General features: G+C 44.4%; 1 protein-coding gene across 2 annotated transcripts in view; it reads right to left on the bottom strand.

The window, feature by feature from the left end:
- The window catches only part of AP2B1 (adaptor related protein complex 2 subunit beta 1), a 662,041-nt gene that overhangs the window by 373,662 nt on the left and 266,463 nt on the right, over window positions 1-21,916 (bottom strand). For both annotated transcript variants that reach the window (XM_078679615.1, XM_078679616.1), the window contains exon 10: window positions 8,831-8,946. In XM_078679615.1, coding sequence (XP_078535741.1) covers window positions 8,831-8,946 — 116 coding nt within the window. The remainder of the gene's footprint in view (window positions 1-8,830; window positions 8,947-21,916) is intronic.

The following is a 21,916-nucleotide window of genomic DNA, read 5'->3' as shown; positions in this document are numbered from 1 at the left end:
GCAGCTTCACAAGAATCCGCCCCACCATGCTGCTGACCAGGAAAGAACCCCACCACCTCAGATGCATCCTTCTCAACACCCGCTGCGCCCGAAAACATGCCGTTGAACTATGGGACCTACTCGACTCAACCTCCCTAGACGTCGCCTTCCTGACGGAGACCTGGCTGAACCCCGCCTCGGCACCCGACATAGCCATAGCCGTCCCGGAAGGCTACAAGATCATCCGCAAGGACCGCACCAACAGAGCGGGAGGAGGACTCGCCATCGTCCACAGGAACACTCTCAGAGTCTCGACCAACATCAGCACACACGCCCTCGCCTCCATGGACTACATCCTCCTCGGGGACCTAAACTTCCACCTCGAGAACAATGACGACACCAACTCCACCACCCTGATCAACAACCTAGCCAACCTCGGACTCAGACAACTAGTCACAACACCCACCCACTCTGTCGGTCACACGCTTGACCCCATCTTCTCCGCAAACCCCCATGTCTCCTTCAACAATACCCCCGAACTCCACTGGACCGACCACCGCTGCATCCACTTCACTTTCAAGAAACCCACCACGCACCACCGCACCCAACAGATGCCTCACCGTTGCTGGAGCAAAGTCACCGAAGACCAGCTAAGCACCACCCTCGCCCAGAGCCCACCCACAGACCATACCGACACCGACACCGCAACCTCAGACAGTGGATCAATGACTGCGCCAACACCCTCGCCCCGATCAAGAAACCCTCCAACAATCATACCAACAAGAAAGCCAGCTTGTTCACTGAAGACCTCCGGGCCTCCAAGCAAACCTGCTGAAAGCTGGAGAAGATCTGGCTCCGTGAACGAACACCGGACAGCCACGCCGCCCACAAGAATGCCACCCGCAGACACCATCACCTCATCAGATCCGCCAAAAGGGCCTCCTTTAAAGACCGCCTAGACAACAACGCGCACAACATTAAAGAGCTCTTCAACATCGTGAAGGAACACTCCAACCCCAGCTCCAACACCAACGACGTCCCACCCTCGCAAGACCTGTGCGACTCGCTGGCCACCTTCTTCCACCGCAAGATCACAGACATCCACGACAGTTTCAACGTCACGACCGCCCGACAACCACTGAGACCTCCGCTCCCACGACCACCATCCGCACCAACCGCCTGCTCTACTGGACCAACATCAACGACGATGACACCATCAAGATCATAAACACCATCCTCTCCGGATCTCCGTCAGATCCATGCCCACACCACATCTTCAACAGAGCCAACACCGCCATCGCACCCCATCTCCGGAAAGTCATCAACACCTCCTTCGAGACAGCAACCTTCCCAGAGAGCTGGAAGAACGCCGAGATAAACGCCTTACTCAAGAAACCCAAGGCGGACCCCAAGGACCTCAAGAACTTCTGGCCCATCTCCCTGCTCCCGTTCCCGGCAAAGGTCATCGAGAGGAACGTCAACAAACAACTGACCTGCTACCTTGAGGAGAACAACATCCTGGACCCTTCCCAGTCCGGGTTCCGCAGCAACCACAGCACCGAGACTACCCTCATCACCGCCACCGATGACATCAAGTCCCTGCTGGACAACGGAGAAACGGCGGCCCTCATCCTCCTGGACCTGTCAGCTGCCTTCGACACGGTCTGTCACCACACACTACAAACACGCCTCCACAACGCTGGGATCCAAAAGAAGGCCCTGGACTGGACCACCTCCTTCCTCTCCGTCAGAACACAGAGCGTCCGCCTTACCCCCTTCCGCTCCAAAGCCACCGAGATCATCTGCGGGGTAACAGAGCTCATCCTTCAGCCCAACCCTGTTTAACATCTACATGGCACCGCTCGCCCACGTCGCCCGTCGCCACGAACTCCACATCCTCTCCTATGCCAATGACACCCAGCTGATACTCTCCCTCACCAAGGACCCCCACACCGCCAAAACCAACCTTCACAAAGGAATGAAGGCCGTTGCTGAATGGATGAGGAACAGCCGACTGAAGCTGAACTCGGACAAGACGGAGGTCCTCATCCTCGGATCCAACCCTTCGGCCTGGGACGACTCCTGGTGGCCGACTGCATTGGGAACTGCTCCAACACCCAACGACCACGCACGCAACTTAGGGGTCATCCTCGACTCCACCCCCTCCATGACTAAACAGTTCAATGCCGTCTCCTCCTCCTGTTTCAACACCCTTCGCATGCTCCGTAGGATCTACAAGTGGATACCCACTGAAACGAGAAGAAAAATTACCCAGGCCCTTGTCAGCAGCAGGTTGGACTATGGAAACGCCCTCTACGCAGGAGCCTCGGCCAAACTCCTGAGACGGCTCCAACGCATCCAGAACGCCTCTGCACGCCTGATCCTCTACATCCCTCGCCGCAGCCACATCACACCCCACCTGAGAGACCTGCACTGGCTCCCGGTCAACAAGAGGATAACCTTCAAGCTCCTCACCCACGCACACAAGGCACTCCACAACACCGGACCAACGTACCTCAACAGACGACTCAGCTTCTACACCCCCACCCGCCGGCTCCGCTCCGCCGACCTCGCCCTCGCTACAGTCCCCCGCTTCCGAAGCGCGACCTCAGGCAGCAGATCGTTCTCCCACCTCGCCGCCAAGACCTGGAACACCCTCCCCATCCACCTACGGCAGAACCAAGACCTGCTGACCTTCAGAAAACTCCTCAAGACCTGGTTTTTCGAGCAGTAGCAGCATTCCCCACCCCAGCGCCTTGATACCCTCACGGGTGAGTAGTGCGCTTTACAAATGATATGATTGATTGAATGATTGATGCTAGGGTGTGTTATATGGCCCTTTGGGTCATTCTCAACATTGCTAAGTTAGCATGAGCTCTGCTGCCATGATGCTGCTTTGCGCACGTTACTACATGTCTTTATTTTGCAAGACTCGGTTTGTGTCTTTCACAAGAACGGTTGCTTTCTGCGTTCTCTGCTGTTCTTGAAGTATAGTCTGAACATGATGTGCAAGGTCGAAAAACATGCCCTTGTTATTCTGTTCAGGTCAGTCCCTATTACCTAGACAAAACATGCCATACACAGCTGCAGCGCTGGAGAGCTTGTGTTTTGATATTACGGGAATACATGTTGTTCACAGACACTTGGAGGGAAACCTTTCTTTGGAGAAGAGCTATGCTGTTCCTATGATGTAAAGCTGCCATCTAGGCTCTAATGTATGGGGTCTTCTGACAAAGCCGAGGGATCTTCCTTTATATACTAAACCTAAATTTACCAAGGGGAGGGTGGTAAGGCCTTATAGTCCTTTTTCCACTGTCTTTATATAATGATACCCCCCCTCATATTCTATGGTATTGTAACAATGCGAACTGTTTTAGGTTTAAGCATTTTTCTGCTGGTAGTGGCTTGCATACTGAATTATAGAGCACAATAGTTAAAATAATCATTTTGAACTTTACAGTGACTGACAATCCTTATTGTGGACAAGTACGAGTGAGTGAGCAAAAGGTATTGTCTTGCTACCGCGATTCCTGAGACAGTCGGGAGTGTTGCGTTCTGGGTTGTCTAATCATTTGTAGCTTTGCGATTATATAGGAGAACGAATGAGACACTATAGCTAGTCAGTGTTGGGATTTTGGGCACTAAGGTGGTAGGAAGGTACACCCCCTATACACCAAGGTCCTGTTTTCCTGCGCATAGTTCTGTGTATGTGAAGAATCCCCGCAACAGGTGAGGGCTAGCTGGCAATAACCAGATATTTACCTGCCTCCAATCTATCAATGGGCCCATCAGCTCTTGGTATGGGATGTACATCAGTCTTGGGAGATTGCATTTAGGCCTCTGAAGTCCACACAGAACCTAATCTCAGGCTTCCCTCCTTGGGGATTGAACTTAGACACCAGTACCATAGGGGTGGCCCAGGGACTACTAGAGGGTTCCATCACCCCCAACTCCAAACTCTTGGCTATCTCAGCCATAATGCTGACCTTTACCTGGTCAGGCAACCTGTATATTTTGCTTGAGACACACAAGCTGTCACCCATGTACACATCATGGGTAAACCATGTTGACAGACCTGGGGTCAGAGAAAAAAATGTAGCAAACTGCTTCAGCAACTGATAGCAGTGCCTTTGTTGATGGTCTGTTAGAATGGAGGAGATAACTACTCCTTCAACAGTTCCATCTTGGGCATTCGAGAATAAAAGGTCTGGAAGATCCCCTTCCCCATCTGTCACCATCAACATGGTGATGTCTGCCCTGTCATGGTGCAACTAGAGGCTATTGGCATGCATGACCCTGGGATGGCTGGGCGGGACACAGCTACCTTTTTTGTGCCAGTAACCCCATTCATCTCAAAGACCACCACAGCCATGAGATGGGACTTTGTCACATTGTCAGTATTGACAATTTGGTGCATTTCTTCTCTTCTGGAAGGATCTGGATGGAGGAAACCAATTTTACATCACCATGGCTACGCTGGCAAATATATCACTCCGAGCCTTCACTTCTACTCTATGGATTGTTGGCCACTGCCTATCCTTCTCCATACTAGGAGGCCAGTGAGCCAACGGTTCAATGTTCTCCCTACCTCTGGGCACTAAGGAGGCCTCTGTGTATCCTTTCGAACTCTAGGGGCAACTTCCCATACCATCCCTACACTTGCCAACCCCTTGGAGTGTTCACAGTGGATGTCTTTTTGATGCACACAGAGTCTCACCTCTTGTGCCCTGGTTGATTACAATCAGGGCACATCCTATCCTTTCAAGGGTCAAACTTATTTCCTAGGTACACCCACTCCTTGGAATGGGGTACGGCTCTGGTCCCCCTACCCCTTGGCATTTTTGGGGATTCTTCTGGATTTTATTTCTTTTTACCCCCTTCTTTCCACTGAAAGGGAAGCCTGACATTTCTTCTGGTCACCACCCTGGGACATCTTGGGGACACCGGTGGGAAACCACTCAACAGCTGTCTTGTCTATTTCCCTGGGGCTAGAAAGCTTGGCGTCCACCAGATGCTGGTGCAACTTCTCTGATGAAGAGTTAGTTAGAATATGTAGTTAAATTGTAGAGCCCTAAATTAGCTATCACTTGTTGGCGGAGTGCGGTAAAATATACTGGACGTAAGGCACCGTATGCCCCCAAGGTTCCGCTGTTGGGCATCCCCAGACGTTCAGGGATAATCTCTAACCGTGCCCTAAAGGCGTGGACTGAGGCGGGCATCACTACACTAGGGGATTTTTTTACGGAGGGTGTACTGATGTCGCATGAAACGTTTGTACGTGTCCATGGTGCCCCAGATACGTTGTTCCTACTACACGCACATATTTCCAGATACATACATGGTCGCCCGAAGACACTGAACCACCTGCAAACACACTGCTTAACATGCAGTACCTAATGGGTAACGGGGCTCGACTGACTAAATGGCTAACTCATGGGATTTGAGTTGAGAGAGTGATCTCATTGCAGCCGCTACGCGACAAGAGGGAGGAAGACGTGGGTCGTACATTCACAGCCAAAGAATGGGACACTGTATTGGGGTTCCCCAAGAAGGTCTCTCGTAATCCCAAGTTTAAATTTCTCCAGTTGATGTTGCTACACAGGGCATATTTAACCCCACACAGACGGAGTGCTATGTATCAAGGGGTGAATGGCGACTGCCGCGCTGGAAGCAAGCAAAAGGGAGTAACAAACCACAAAGCCAATCGTAAGCAATGGGCAGAATGCATTCCCAGGGAAGCTTTCTGAATGTCCCCAAGATGCTGTTAGCAAACTTCGACCTAAAATAGATTTGATTTTTATATAATTTTTGCACCAAAACAAAAAAGATCCAGAGGGAGGGTTCGAGGATACAGCATTCACAAACTATAGTAAATCAACACTTTTACTTAACCACAAACAAACATTGGCAAATTCAACAAATTTGGCATTTGGAAAGTTTTCAAGAAAAACGTTGGTAAGTATCAATGCAGTTACTTAAGGCAACCAACTCCGACAGGGAGCCAATCAGGAGGACCAGCAAGGTCCACAGAAATAGCTACCTTGACAAAAAAAAGCAGCTTTCAGTCCTGGTCCTGCGTCAGTGGCTCCTTGCAATGGATTTCTATAGAGGGATCCTGATGCAAGGAATGCAGCAATGTAGGATGCTGATGATGCTGCAGTCAATAGCAGTCTCTTCTGTGTCCATTCACCAGTGGACTTTCAGTTGCCAATGGACTACCAGTTGCCCAGTACAGCAGTTCTTAGAGTTCCCTTGCGCTGGCGGTAGTTGCCTTCTGAGTTACCAAGCTGCACTCAGATGACTCTCCCAAGGTCAGTAGACTCTTCGGGCAACATTGAGTGTCAGATCCTGTGGTACTGTTCTTCAATCCTACCCTGGTGCTGCACTGCAGTGAGAACTGCAGATTCAATAATCTGGACTACCAACACGCTCCAGCATGCTTCTTCAGCTTTTGTGTCCCTGTGCTGCAAACAGCAGGTCAGCCAACTGAACCTTGGAGTCTCTTGCTTTGGCTGGGCTCAGGAGTCAATCAGCAGAACACAGCAGGCACAGTCCCTTCTCCTTTGCTAGCCACCAGGTTCAATAGTGCAGTACACGTCAGTGCAGCCTCTCTTCGCTGGGTCGTTGGTGCAGTCCTCCTTTGGTCCTCTTCTCCAATCAAATGAGAAGTGGCATAGAGTGCAGTGGTGAACAGCAGATTAGTGGCCTAGAGTGGATTGGCATAGAGTGTAGTGGCGTGGATTGGCAAAGAGTGTAGAGGCGAAGAGTGCAGAGGCGAAGAGTGCAGAGGCGAAGAGCGTAGTAGAGTGGCGTACAGGGGTGGCAGAGTGCAGTGGCACAGAGTACAGTGCAGTGGCACAGAGCAGAGTGGTGTAAATATTGTAGATGTACAGTTCAGTGGTGCAGAGTAGATTGGAGCAGAGTGCATCAGTATAGAATAGAGTGGCGTGGCGCATCGTAGACTGCAGGGGCGTGGAGTAGAGCAGAGTGGCTTAGAGTAGATTGTTTCAGAGTAGAGTGGAGTGGCATAGAATAGAGTGAAGTGGTGTAGAGTAGATTAGAGTGGCTTAGAGTGGATTGACGTAGAGTGCAGTGGCGACAAGTGCAGTGGTGCATAGTAGAGTACTGTGAAGTAGAATGCATTTGCATAGAGTGGTGTAGAACAGAGGCGCGTCGAGTGAAGTGGCATAGAGAGGAGTGGTACAGAGTAGAGTGCAGCAAAGTGAAGTTTGCATGATGTGGTAGCGTACTGCCATTACAAACACATCTTCAATTGAAATGACCATTACATTTGCACATCCAGTTTTACTGATAAAAGAATACAGCGCACAAACGATAATGTAATAATATGTGGAAATGTCATCACCTATTGTATCGATTCGCTTTCATCATATTAAAATATGTTTTCCTCACACTTCAGAATTACAAAGGAAATGTGCTTCAGTTGTGCTTTTCTGAATCTGATATATTCTGAAATATCTGCACAGTTCATTTACAGAAATTTAAATTGTATTTTGTGCTAGAAAAAAATAACACTGTACAGCTTTCCATCCAGGACACACAGAGTACCCAGCATGAATGTGACATAAATCCTCTCACTTTAAAGTCAGAGAAAGAAAAGTAAACACCATGTTCCCTGGAAGAAAAAGTCTGACATTTGGCCTCTGTATTTGAATGCACAGCAAATGTGACAAGATAAAAACAAGATTTAAAGACCTGTTTACAGAAATCCAGTACTGGTGGAAGAAAACAGTAAATAAAGTTTCGGCACGTGAAAGGACAAACTCGAACTGGACAGCATAAAACAAATAAAGCCAGCAAATAGAAAACGAGCAAATGTGATTTACAAACCACAAAGCCAATGGTAAGGAGTGGGTGGAATGCATTCCCAGGGAAGCTTTCCGAATGTCTCCAAGTTGTTGTCAGCAAACCAGACAGCTGGGCTGTCTGGTAGGCTTCGACCTAAAAAACAGCTGCAGCAGTCCTAAATTTTGGGGAGATCCATACATAAAAATGGCATTTCCTTACACATTGTTTATGTTAATCCCAGTTTCCAAGCCCATTTCCTGTTGATGTGTCTCGATCAGTAGCTTCTCTGTTCCACATGCTCCACCAGTGTAGCACATTTTTCCTCTTCTTCATGGTTCTTCTTTGAACCTAGCTTACCATCTCTTGTCCCTCCATCAGCAGTCCTTACTCACAGTTGCCCTGCTTGTTTCGGTTACGTTTTTCTTAGACTGCCTTCCTATTTGTCACATCTTTTTCTCATATGCCACGTTCTTGTTGCTATAGTGTTCTGCTTTTACTTTTATACTCAGTTTCACTTTACTACCTTTTTCCTTTTGTTTACAAGTCTTGTTTTTGTCTTCTAAATAACCCTCAATAATGTTTATAGGTTCAAGTCATACCTTTGTTGATCAGTTTCATTTGTTTGCTTGTTCTTTTTCTCTGTGTAGTTCTTGATTTGCTGATCTGCTCTGTTCCACAGTCTCCTGGCTGTTTGGTCATTGGTTAGTTAAACTGCTCCCATTCAATCTAAAAGCTACATCTGTTGTGGTCATATCCCTTTGTTGATCTAATTGCATTCACAGAACATATATTTTATGTCTTCCCGTTTTTAATATATTTGCTTCCTCAGTCACCACTGAACTTTAGGGAAGTAGGTGAGGGCTGAGTTGTGTCCAGCTGTTACAGTTAAGCAAGTAAGCTCTAGCAATAAAAAGGTGATCCACATCAACCCCCGTACTCACACAGCACGTAGAAGCAGCACATTCAGATCTATACTCAACTTGTGATTAACCTCTAGACCATGGGACCCCACAGACTGACAATTTATTGACAGGTTACGTACTTATTAGGATACTTGCGGAAGATGTCTCTGATGACCACTATGGCTTCCTGTACCACGTAGTTAACCTTGGTCTGAATTAGGTCAAGCAGAGTGCTAACACAGCGTTCTGCAGATTGCTAGAGAGAGAGAGAGAGAAAAGATATAAATAGACTACTAACACACAAAATAACCAAAGTAAACCGATAATTGTGACAATAGCTATTACTCCGATTTTATTTGTAATTTTAGGCACTTTGACAGACTGCATTGTCTAAATAAAGTCTTTTTTTGTTGTTGAAAAAATAGACAATCCCAAATAGGAACAAGTTAATACAGTAAAGAATTAGGGGGGCAAAATAAACGCTTAGGAGAAGGACCAAGACAAATTAAAGGGACTCACGTAGTAAGACCAGGAACTCAAAGGCTATAATGCGAGATACAAATATGTGCCGAAAGGTCCACATATCCCTGTGTCTATCTCAGGATGAGGCAGGAAAATATGCCTCTAACTACCAGAGGGTAGGAAGTGGATCGCAGGAAGTCAGCCGACTGCAAAACGAATAGAACACAGTATAGGCAATGTAAGCATGACTTAAAGGCAAGAACATATTAAGGAGCTGATGAGTTTTTTACGATCTTTCAGATGAAACGTAGGGTCACACTCCAAAGTAATTCTGGAGATTTGAATGGTGAAGAAGACTCTTACAACTTAAGTGTGTTACATCAATCGGTATGACATTAGAAGACTCACAATCTATACCAATAAGGATTTGGAGATTAGGAAGTGCCTCAATGAAGGTTTACCTGGTAGCTACCTTGAAATGGCTCCCCTAAAGAATGAAGAGCTAGAAGGACTAAACATTTTAATAGTTGCAAACAATCTGATCCTGTATTTGCAACTGTTAAAATGCTTTTTTTGGATGTACTAATCTGTAAACTTTTACCAACTCCTAAAATGTGATTGCAATCCCATACCGAATCGGTATTTGGACAGGGCATGTTGTAGGATTCCCTTTCCAATACCTGTTCGGTATGATATGCATTCATGTTTTGATGCCAAAATCCAGTAGCACACCACTGAAAAATTACATACCCTCGAGTTTGGCATGGAAATACATCAGAAAAAGTGATGGGGTTCTTTTGGCTCCCCTTCCCCTTTGTGAATTAAAAAATGTGTTGCGGAGAAGGCAGTAGTCTAAGGGACCACTACCAACTCCCAAACAAGCTTTTGAAAAAAAGTAAACTTTTGCTTTTAAAAGCAGTCCAGTTTCCATGCATTTGACCAGCCACCTGGCTATGGTAGCTTCAGAGAGAGCATTGCCTTTGTGATATTCTGTCTTTTATATTCTTGTATACAGATATTCTAGGGATCGGTATTTAACCAGTATTTGGATAGAATACACCCACAAAGAGCAGATTTAATGTTTGGTTATAGCTGGGGGCCAACTCCCCCCCCAAAAAAATATACTTCTAGCTATAGGGCCTGCACCTAGACTTGGTGGTAGAGAAAGACCTTAACACATTAGACTTCAAGAGGGCACTTACATACTACATTGACAGCTAAGAACCTTTCCGTAAAACTTATCAGCTCATGGTCATTTGACCAAACATTAAAGCTGTGCTCTATGGGTGTATTCTATCCCAAATACTGGTTAAATACCAACCCCTAGAATGTCATCATACAAGAATATCAAGGACAGAATATTTAAAGGTAAGTGTCTATAGGGAATTATAGATTTACTACTCCTAAGCCCATATCTACATACATTGAAGGTATATATATATATTATGTAGGTACATATATGTGGAGTAAGGTACAGCCTTCTATCTAGTTCATATTCCAATTTGCATATTGCAATCTATAGCTCGGTGACCTCTGACTTGGTAATGATTGCCATGTGCCCTACATGTGTCATAATATCGCTCCAGCTCCTAGTCCATGAATTTCAGAGAAGCCCAGCAACCAAACTACTGTCTTCTGATGGTTACTTCTCTCACAGATGTGTCTGTTGATTTAGTGGAGAAAACACTTCAGTGTAAGCCATCGGTAGGTTATTTGTATGAGAGAAAAAGTGGCAGCCACACACTGCTGCTCTTCGTTAACACCGTCATTACAGTGTCTCCGTGATGCATACACCCACTTTGTGATGCATGCACCCACTCACCACCCATTTGCATGCATCACCACTCTCGGTAGATGCCGGCCTTCCCTGGTGACTTACCTATCGCCCACGAAATGACAGGCTACCTAAGACACAAGCAAAGATCAAGATTGCCTTGCAAACAGACCAATTCTCGCAAAGTCGGTAGCAATGGTATTTCGGCCAGTTGGCACTGAGGGAAACCTTCCAGGCCCAGACATTTCTGAAAACAAGGTACCTAGTAAAGTCTGGGGTGGTGTAGTTTGTGTGGATACCAATATGTTTCCTTTACCAGAATGCCCAGCAAGCACAAAACTTTAGCTAAATCACAGATTATCCTCATATTTCTGTGAAGGGAGATTTGGAAATCTGGGGGAATCCTTAAAATTCCTACCTTCCAGCCTTCCCACACTTCACTCAATAAAACCACTACCTCAAATGTTCGCCAAATAATATGTATTTAGCACATTAATTACATAGGACCTCATAACAGCAATTTATTTGTTATAGCAATGAATTAGATAAAGATCAAGTAGAATTCGAAAGGAGTCAATACATTTCAAAAAGCAGATTCATACTACACATCTTAAATTACAATACATAAAATATGAAAATGTTAGTTGATGTTTTGCGGAGATGTCTAGAGAGGTCAATTATAATACAAATGCTTTCAGCCTTGGTTCAAGCAATGGTGACCAGTAACTTAGACTATGGCAATGCCTTGCTGGCAGACGTGGGTGAGACCCTGCTAAATAAATTAGAGGTCATTCAGAATACAGCTGCCAGAATGATCTTAAACATGCCAGCTGGTTCCCCTCGGAACCTTTGCTAAAAGAACTGCATTGGCTGCCAGTAAGGAAGAAATCCTTTTTAGGTCTCGGACCTAAAGGCTGCACTTGCGCAGTCTGGGGTCGGAGAATTAATGTTCTTTAGTAGCGCTTTGGATCCCGCCTCCCTGCCCTGTCTCTCCTCCATTGGCTGGCTTCCTAAACGGAGGCCAGCCATTGGAGGAGAGATGCGTCACTCCGATTTAGCCCCGTCTTTTTCGGATTTGGGGGCGTACGTTTTGCTGTTCTTTAGACAGTGACGTTGTCTGTCACTCAAAACAGCAAAACCACTCCCCCGATTCCGAAAAAATGGGAAGCTTGAGGCCGCGATTTTGCTGCTGGTGAGGTTGAGGTAGGCTGCTCTCGCTCGCTTTCCTCTTTCCCGCTGTCTTTTATCCCGCCCTTTCCCGCTGTCCGTGTCTTTGTTAGGACTTGTGCCCTGGTTACTTTCTAAAAAATTAAAATAACGCACATGTCGCCTGCCGCTATTTTAAAACAACTGTGGGTCACAGCTACTAACTGTCCGACTGGAAGCTGGGATGATAACTTATTTAGTTGCCATGTATTCAACCGAAACTCTTCAGTTATTGACCGCGCGTTATTCAAGGAAAAAAATGGTTTTGAATCTTTGGCTGAGAGCGGTCCTTTTGGTGTGCATAATTCAGCCCTAAAATGGCCACCTTTTCTATTACGTGTTTTTCCGCGGGGCGGGCATTCTAATTTGTATCGCTTCATATATCGATACAGCAAATGTGGTAAAAAAAAACAACATTAGTAAGATGCCATTTTAACTGAGTTCTTTTGCTTATCTGTCCTTTTTCCGTGTTCATGCTAAATTAAAGATACTCCCCTTCTCGCGAGAAGTTGTCTCTGACGACAACCACTGCAGCCCAACGCACCGGCTATTTCCAACGGTGCAGACGGAGCGGCCTGTTTGCTGTGGAAGCCTTCGTGAGATCAAGGGGCACTTTAGAATGGAAGACATGGACCGGTACGAGGCGCAGGAATCCGTTGAAGCACAGGGGGCCCAAGAAGAAGAGCCCCAGCAGGAGCACGGGAGCGAGGAGGTCAACAACTGTGACGACCAACGGGCGGAGGAGAATGGCGATTCCAATGGAGTTCAAGCGTATGGCCTACCTATTGTCTTTGTGATTGCTGGGCAGGCCGTGTTGGGTAGCCGCTAGGATATCGGGGATAAGCTAGTAGTACGAGTAAAAATAGACCCCACATAAGCGGCTGATTTGCCCTAAAGACGGGGTTACGTAAGAGTAGTAGGCCGTGAAAAACGTGTTGTCGAATTTTAGACCGTGGTAGGGAATGGAGGCCTCTCTTGTGGGTGGTGACCGTAGTCCGGTAGGGGCTTGTGCAGTCAACGCTATTCGGTTGAAGCAGGGAGGGGAAATGTCCGCACTTCTGTAACACTGGAAATGTATTTTTAAGGTAAACTGTGACGACGTGTCCTGCTGGTCTGTAAATCTCGCAGACCCGTTTCACGCGTGATATTAGTCTAGTCCATTCGTTACAGCTGTGCGGCGTCGGACTATAAGGTAGTACTTTTGAACCGGATGGACAAACTTTGTGCCGTTGTGCATTATGCGCTGGTTATTGCAATACTACTTCCGGGGTTTATTATAATGGCGGTCTGCAAAGGTTCTTCCACGCGACAAACAACGTATATCGGCTTCTTAAATTTTATGACGACTATCAATTTGCCTATTCGCAGTGTTTCACAGGTTTACGGGAATAGTTATTCTAATGGCATATCTATAAACCTAGATCAGCGTGGTTATAGCACGTGTGTCTGATCTTATAGTTTTGTGGGCATATATTTAGTTGGTAGTTTAATGTGAGACTTGTAGTCTTCTAAATCCTGTGCTTTCTTCACCGTAAAGCATGACAGTATTTTATTTCGCTTTGTGATGCATATTTGTTTTATATCAAGTACATGTGCCTGCAAGTACATGTGCCTGCAACGAGATAAACCTAATTCTGTTTTGGCTTTTCTGAAGAGCAAGTGAAAGAGAAGTCTGAACTGAAGGAAAATCTACAGGATCTAGGAAAGGAAACCGGTTTCAGCCGTACCAAAAGGACCGAGGATCGGGCTCTGGTGACCGGAAGGGACAGGGACGCAACAGAGTATTTATTAGTAACATCCCATATGACATGAAATGGCAAGCAATCAAAGACATCATGAGACAAAGGTAACTTTCCCTAACCACGCCTTTTTTTTAGCTGAGGATTTTAAACTTTTTGCTTCCCCTTTTCCCTCGAGACAACCAGCATTGCTGAGGAGCAATGTTAAAGTTAGTGCTCTTCTGCTGACTACTGCTTACATAGATTGGCACATGCATGCCGCCATACTTCCAAAATGGTTCATTTTAGATAACTGTTACTGGCAATCCTAATATCTAGTGTTTATGTATGCACAATGATGGATGTCCTCCAGACACTGCTTGTACCTCCTTGGTAGTACATTTGGCGTTGGAATTCAAGTTGTCTGCATTGCACACTGTCAATACGCTCAGGTGATACCGAACTACAATTGCTTATTGCTGTTCTTTGTTCACACATTGCATAGTCTTGGCAGAATAATGAAATTATAAAGTCCCACTTACTGGGGCATTATCAACGTTAAACTGTATATTGTGTAAGGCAGGTCTGTGAGAAATTGTGCTTGGTGTATCTGTTGTAAGGTGACATGACTATTTGACTGGTTTTTATTATCGAATTTTAGAAAGTGTTGCTTCCTGTGAACATTTGGCTTGTAAATTTGTTTTTATATTGAAGGTAAACTTTTTTCAAGATTGAATTCATTCAGGTAGAAAGTCACCTTAAAACAGCTGTTGTGCTTGAGATGACACGTCAATGAAACGTGCTATATAATGGTTTTAAATTGAGGATAAATGGCCGCTGATTTTTGTAATGTTGCTCGTAGTGGCCGAAATATGATTTTGTAGTATGAATTGGGTTATAGTTGTGTATTGCTATTGAGTATGTGGCTGCTACGTTTTCGAATTTGGCTGAATTATGTAGCCATTGATTGACATTTGGTATGTTTTCATTGTTGGTGAAAAATAGGTTCTTTGTAGAGTTGTGCATTGGGCACAGTAAAGAAAGATGCTGGTGTTTTTAAATGCATTGTTTCTTGGTATTTTCCCTTTGTATGTCTTATGTAGTTGCTGAGGTTACATACGTGAAGCTCTTTAAGGATGCTGAAGGAAAATCAAGGGTAAGTGCCGTGGGCAATAACCTGTTTGAGGTTTTAAACTTCCTCAGCAGTTTTATTTTTGCATTATACCTGTACCAGTTTTGGAAAGTAAGTTTCATTTTACTGTTTGTGTATGAAAGATCTCGGATCCCTGCACTGATAAATAATTGGATGCAATTTCAAATTTAACTGGAAGGCTGAAGCCACCCTATTTTGCAAACTTTGTCCCCTTTCAGAAACCTAAACTAGGCGTTAGATCTTGTAATCTGAATTTGTTTTCTGGATTTTCGACACTATACTGAATGGTCAATTTCAGTTAGTGCAATGTTGTACTTTTGGCATCCTCCAAGCAGTTTGCAGAGCTGCACACGATAGTGCTGTGGATCAATAGACAAGTCCTATTTTAAAATTAATTGGTGTTGTCAGGTTCTTCTGCTTTCCGACTTGGATGGATACATATATTTGGAAGGCATTTAAGACCGTTTTAACCTATTAATTATGCTATTTAAAGCCACCCACCATAATTATTTGTGTGCTGAAACATGACAAACTGTCCTATGAATTAACTATATTGTTTAGCTGTACAACACAGCCTATACAAAATGCCCACATGCCAGTGCATACTGTCAAATGGCACAGTATTTCCATGACTATATAACACTCAAATGCTACTCTCCCCAGCACAACATTTTTTTTTTTTTTTTTTTTTACAAAACTAGTATGCTGCTCCTGCATCTTTGCACGCCAGTAAGCTTCCGTCCAGGTTACTACCTGTGAACTGGATCCAGCAAATTAAGTGTTATGGAATATGTTTACCACTAAGAGGGCAGCCCGTCTCTATATTGGCAGCTGTTTACATGCAGCTGGCTGCTTTAAGCAGGAAGGGTTAGCTTAATTAAATGTGTAGGCCTGTACATTGTTGCAAACTATTCTGTACGACGATATTCGCTTACTAATTTATTTTATTTCTTTACATATATTTGAAAATATCCCTTGCTGTAGGGTTGTGGGTAAGTAACCAATATAAATATATATTTGTCTGTTTACGTTTGTGCGTTCTATTGGTTAATAAACATTTTGTTTTCTACAGTGTGGTTGAGTTCAAAGATGCAGAATTTGTCAAGAAAGCAGTGGAAGTTATGGCCAAGCACGATCTTAGTGGAAGACCCTTGAACATTAAAGAGGTGAGGCTGTTGATTTTCTCTAAGAAATAACTTAGAACTGCCTTAACAAAAAAAATCACCTCATTAATCCCGGTTTAATATACTAATCAACAGCTGAGACATGACCAGGCAACTTTTACAAATTGTCTGTTACTTTCCTTCATTGCAGGTGTTTTTATATTAACATTTGTCCGTTTGAAATCGGATCAGTTGTTTTCAGTCATTAACATTTGCCAGTTATTTGGCAGAGGGTATGTTTTAGTACTCAACATGTACGATACGTTAGTACTGTACAGTACAATGCTTTGCTGCACTTGAAATTCCCCAGTTGCATTCTGCGTGCCTGCATGTTGAATGGAAAGGTGCTCCAGATGCGGCATGTATCATTGATCTACTGCAGGATGAGACAGTTTGTGGCTGTGCACTGTCCGTGCTAATGTATGCTAAGTGGAAAGGCTTTGTGTTAGCTAGAGGTGTTTAAGTGTGTGTGTGGCTCTGTGTGTGGCTAGGTGGCTCTGTGAGTGGCTGGGTGGATCTGTGTGTGGCTGGGTGGATCTGTGTGTGGCTGGGTGGATCTGTGTGTGGCTGGGTGGCTCTGTGTGTGGCTGGGTGGGTGTGTGTGTGTGGGTGGCTCTGTGTGTGTGGCTCTGTAAATACTCTCTACTACTCTATAATGCTCATCTATTGCCATTGTATATGAAAATACCATTTATTTAGGTTTTTAAAAAAATGAAGAAAAATGTCATGAGCAATGCCAATAGCTCTACCTTTGTTAATGCCGAGACCATTGCATTGTAAATGCTTATTTAAAATATGCTGCCTTACGTACAACGCTCTAAACGGTCGAGGCCCTTACTATCTAAGTGACCAGTAACTAAGACTATGGCAATGCCTTGCTGGCAGACATGGGTGAGACCCTGCTTAATAAATTAGAGGTCATTCAGAATACAGCTGCCAGAATGATCTTAAACATGGCAGCTGGCTCCCCCTCGGAACCTTTGCTAAAAGAACTGCATTGGCTGCCAGTAAGGAAGAGATCCTTTTTTAAAATATGCTGCCTTACGTACAACGCTCTAAACGGTCGAGGGCCTTACTATCTACGAAACAAACTGATAAAACACATACCAGGCAGAAATCTGAGATCAGGTTCACTAGGACTTCTACAGATCCCTCGTATACGCTTGAGCCGCACTGGGGGTAAAGCCTTTTCGTATCTGGCTCCAAAGTACTGGAACAGTCTGCCCAAGGCCCTGCAGGAAACTCCGACTTACTGCTCTTTCAGATAACAACTAAAAGCCTTTCTGTTCTAAAACAACCGCTATTTTGACTCCCAGCTATCACGTCTGTTTTCTAGGCAGTGCCGAGATGCCCCAGGGTGATTCGTGCGCTATAAAAGAGCACCTAACATAACATAACATAACATAACATCAAATGCCCGATTATGGTAGGAGATGTATTCCCAGTGTGATGACCCTGGCAGAGTTAACTAGATATTAATACATTTTAGAAAGACAGTCTATTAATGCAGCTCTTTGTGACATGGTAGGCTATATTGGGTCACTTCAGGTTCACACTACTGCTAGTTTGGGTGTCTGCACCCCTCTGCAGCAGGCACTTTAACCTAACAAACTGACTCTTGCAAAAAAAAAAAAAAAAAATCACAATCTGTAGAGCAGATGCACCCCTCTGCAGCAGGCACTTTAACCTAACAGACTCTTGCAAAAAAAAAAAAAAAATCACAATCTGTAGAGCAGATACATTTTTTCACCAGGCTATATTTCCTAATAGGTCAGTGTGGGCTGGGGCAATGTCAGTCAAATATAAATTGTACCTGGCTTGTGATAACTCAGCCCCGGCACAAGAGGCTAATCAAAGCACCATACCATATGGAGTTTCCTGACTGAACATTTGCTTCTGAATGACTGGTAGGTTTGGGTAGTGGCAACCACTCAAGTATAAGGAACTGGAAGTCAAGAACGTTGCTAGTTTAAGAACAACATGACTCAATGTCCTCTACACATGTGCAATCCCTTCACACAGACAATTCTTGTTAGACACATCATAAATAAAAAGTAGAAAGAGTTCAGCTAATGCCCATTGAATGTTTTGCCTCTCAGCTGTCACAGCAAACTAGTGTTAATACCACCTTTCATATCCGCTCCTCACACCCAACACTGTGTTGCTTCCCGCAGTGGTCCATCATATCCCCTCTACTATTAAACATCGACCGAACTTTGTAACCAAATCTGAGTAAAACATTCAACCTCACCTGTTACAAATATGGCGTACAAGCATTTAGACCTTTCCGCCGCCACACTCCAAGTATTTTTTCTATTTTAATGAATTCTATTTACAACTGTATTTTATATTGAAACAATTTTAATTCAGCCAACAATAACTTTTTTACTTACTTACTTGTTACAACTATGTAGATGAAACCCAATCATTTTTTGTTTAAAATAGATGGTCTGGAAGACCTCTACAATTTAAATCTTAATGACTGACTTTGGGCCATAAACACACGGATGATGAATAACCATCTAAAGCTAAATACAGCTAAGCCAGAGCTTTTCACTTGCAGACAATGACAAAAATACCAGCCTACTGCCATAGGACCCGAGGAACATGAAGCTGCTCCAACAATATCAAGAGAAGTCATAAACCTAGAAGTAGCTATTGACTCAGACCTATGTTTTATACCATATTTAAACAACATAAAACAGAGTGCCTTCTACACAATGAAAGCATTAAATTACCTTCTTGGATACCAACAGAACCTGCATGCCATTATCTCACTTGTAATCTCCAAGATTGACTAGGCCAACAGCCTGTACCATGGCGGAACCTCATTCATAATATGCAAAATATAACTCATAGAAAATGTTGCTACAACATTTCTTACCTAGCACCACCCAAGAGAACACATACACATGACTCCCATATTGCAATCACTCCACTAGATACCCATCGCAAAAAGGACAATATTCAAGGCACTTTGCATAGTTCACAGAGCCTCCAAGGAAAAGGACAGTTAATAACTAAAAGCTGAAGTCATGCAATACAAACAAATCAAGACATTGTGCTCCAGGCTTGCACCACTTATACCCCCTTACCATAAGAAATCCGTAGGACACTCTGCTTTCTCAGTACAAGCCACCAAGCTCTGGAACACACTACCAGCTAGCATTAGAAGCATCCATGGGCCTATACACTCCAGAGGACAGTTAAAAACATTGCTATTACTTAGACAACTACACCACCACACATCCTGGCAACAAAACTTGGAAAGACAGTCACACCCTCAAGCTCAATCTTCAGCTTACAATACGCAGATTGGAAATAACCCAACCAGCAAACTACTTTTAATACCTAGGTAAGTTAAGGAGAGCTGACCTACGATTTTGGTGCATTCCCAGATTTACTAGAACTACTAAACCTGGGAAAGGATCAAAACCCCACTCCTTCCCCAGTGAGGCACAATGAGGAGAAATATCTCTCCCTGTTCTGTGCTGCAAGAGCACACATAGAAGGAGGAATATGCCTCTAAGAATTGTTTTTATGCAAGAAGTTGACCATTCATGCAAAAAATAATCCTGCCTGGAACACAGACACCCCTGCACCTTGGTGCAAGGGTGCCTTTGTTGGTGCTAGCCTGCACATAATGCGCCAGCGCTAGAAGACAGCAGAAATGTGCCATATATTTATAAATATGGCAAATTTCTGCTCTCTGCCTTTCACGCATTGCAGTGCAGCAATTTGCCTCTAATGTAAGTAAATTTGCCCCAAAACCAGTGCTGTAGCCAGCTAAGCAACCTATAATCATAAAAAGTACCATAAATGGGGCCCGCTGAGCCGTTCAAGGCTGCCAGTGACTGAAAAACCATAAACTATAGTTTATGTGTCTGTCCCTCACACCTTATCTTCCACCACACTGCTACATGTGGCAACCCATAACACGATAACCGCACCTTGGTGGTCATCACGCACAACATGAAAACACTTCCTAAATTGGATCACAAAACAAAGCCAACACACACCACCCTATAGGGTGTAGCTTGCTGCAAATATAGGTAAGCACTTCAGTGTCACACATAGGTGTAGAAAGTCCTATAAATATATGCATAACTCATCACCGAGATTTATTTTGATACTGCTAAAAAATTATGTTCCATCACAGTTCAGAAATAATAAACAAAATGTAATGCTAGTATGTGTTGAAACATGTGTACAGTTCATTTACAGGTATATTATGTTTTTTGTAAGTTAGAAACAAAGTGACATCCTACAGTATTTCTTTTTGCACTTCCTGTACATAACGCCACTGGAATCATGAGATTCTGCAGCCATAGAACTATCCGATTCTACGGCTGCTGCGTTTTCAGCATAATTATGAATTAATTGCATTTGCCACATAATCCATTATCTGCTGCATATTGTGTGTATTTTACCAAAAAATCTAATTTTGTTTCCAGCAAAACAGATCAAAATGTACAAAAAATGTTTCAACATGTGCTGCAGTACACTGGAAGGTTGTTTGCAAAGGTGGAACCGGTACCAATGAAGTGAAGCCTTTGCCCAGACAGTGCTAAAGTGTAAAAGATGACGAAAATAATACTATACTATAAGCATATGGAGCATTAATGCACAACATTTGTGTTTTCTTGTCAGAAAAATTGGTCAAAAATGGCACAGAATGTAGGCCTCAGCTGTTGCCTAATTCCTGTGGCCCTGTCTATACCGCAGACAGGTTGTCACAGTTCAATTTAGACAATCCTCTCACTTTCCAAAGGAAGAAAAGTAAACAACATTTTCATGTTAAAAGAGCAATTTGTCAGAAGACAGACTGACATTTAAAATGTCTCGGAACATGTAGCAAATGTAACAAGATAAAAACAACACAGAGGGATTTTCATTGTTCATTCACCTTTTGAACTCCTGTACCTCTAAAGTGTGCCCACTGCCTAGCTCGTTAGGGGGGCCAAAAATTATTCTGGGCTGGCCCGGACCTCAAATTCCCCCAGGCTACTGCCTTGTCTAGGTTGTGGGAAGAAAATTGAGAATTCAATGCTTTGGTTAAGGTGGAAAGAAGATGCCACCTTAAACAGAAATTCTGGATTTGTTTCAAGGACAAATCTGTCTTTGTGCAACTGAATAAAAGGTTTTGAGAGGGTTAGAGCCTATGGCTCACTTACATGCCTGAGAAAGGTTTGGCCACTAGAAAAGTCACCTTGCAGTAGAGGAATAGTAGGGGGCATGAGTAATTGGGCTCGAAATGGGGGCCCATGAGTCATGTGCGAACAATGCTGAGGTAGGAAGTGGGGGTACCATTGGTCGGTGACCCATCTAAGTACTTCCGTGAAAGTCTGGACAATAGGGACCCTGATGAGTGAAGTATGTTCCCTATTCTGAAAGTAAGCTGCAACTGCTGCTAGGTAAAATGGATAGACGTGCAGGCAAGGACTAAGGTCTACAGATGGAGCAGGTACCAGACTGTGTCTTGTACTGCTTGAGTGGGTCAATGTGTTAAGGGAGGCAGTAGTGGACAAATCCTTTCCATTGAGCCATGTAGCCGGCCTGCATGGTGGGTGTGCGGACCTCTTCAAGGATGGTCATACACTCAGGAGACACATTGAAGTTGTCAAAACCTAGGGCTTCGGGATCCAAATCACAATATTAAGCAGCCTGTGGTTTGGGTGTCTGACAGTTCCATGGTTCTGAGAGAGAAGGTCTGGCCGATAGGGAGCTTCTCATGAGGGACTAAGGACAGG

The sequence above is a fragment of the Lissotriton helveticus genome, chromosome 3_1, assembly GCF_964261635.1.
Source record: "Lissotriton helveticus chromosome 3_1, aLisHel1.1, whole genome shotgun sequence".
NCBI classification, from domain to species: Eukaryota; Metazoa; Chordata; class Amphibia; order Caudata; family Salamandridae; genus Lissotriton; species Lissotriton helveticus.
This window is presented reverse-complemented; position numbering and strand designations above follow the sequence as displayed.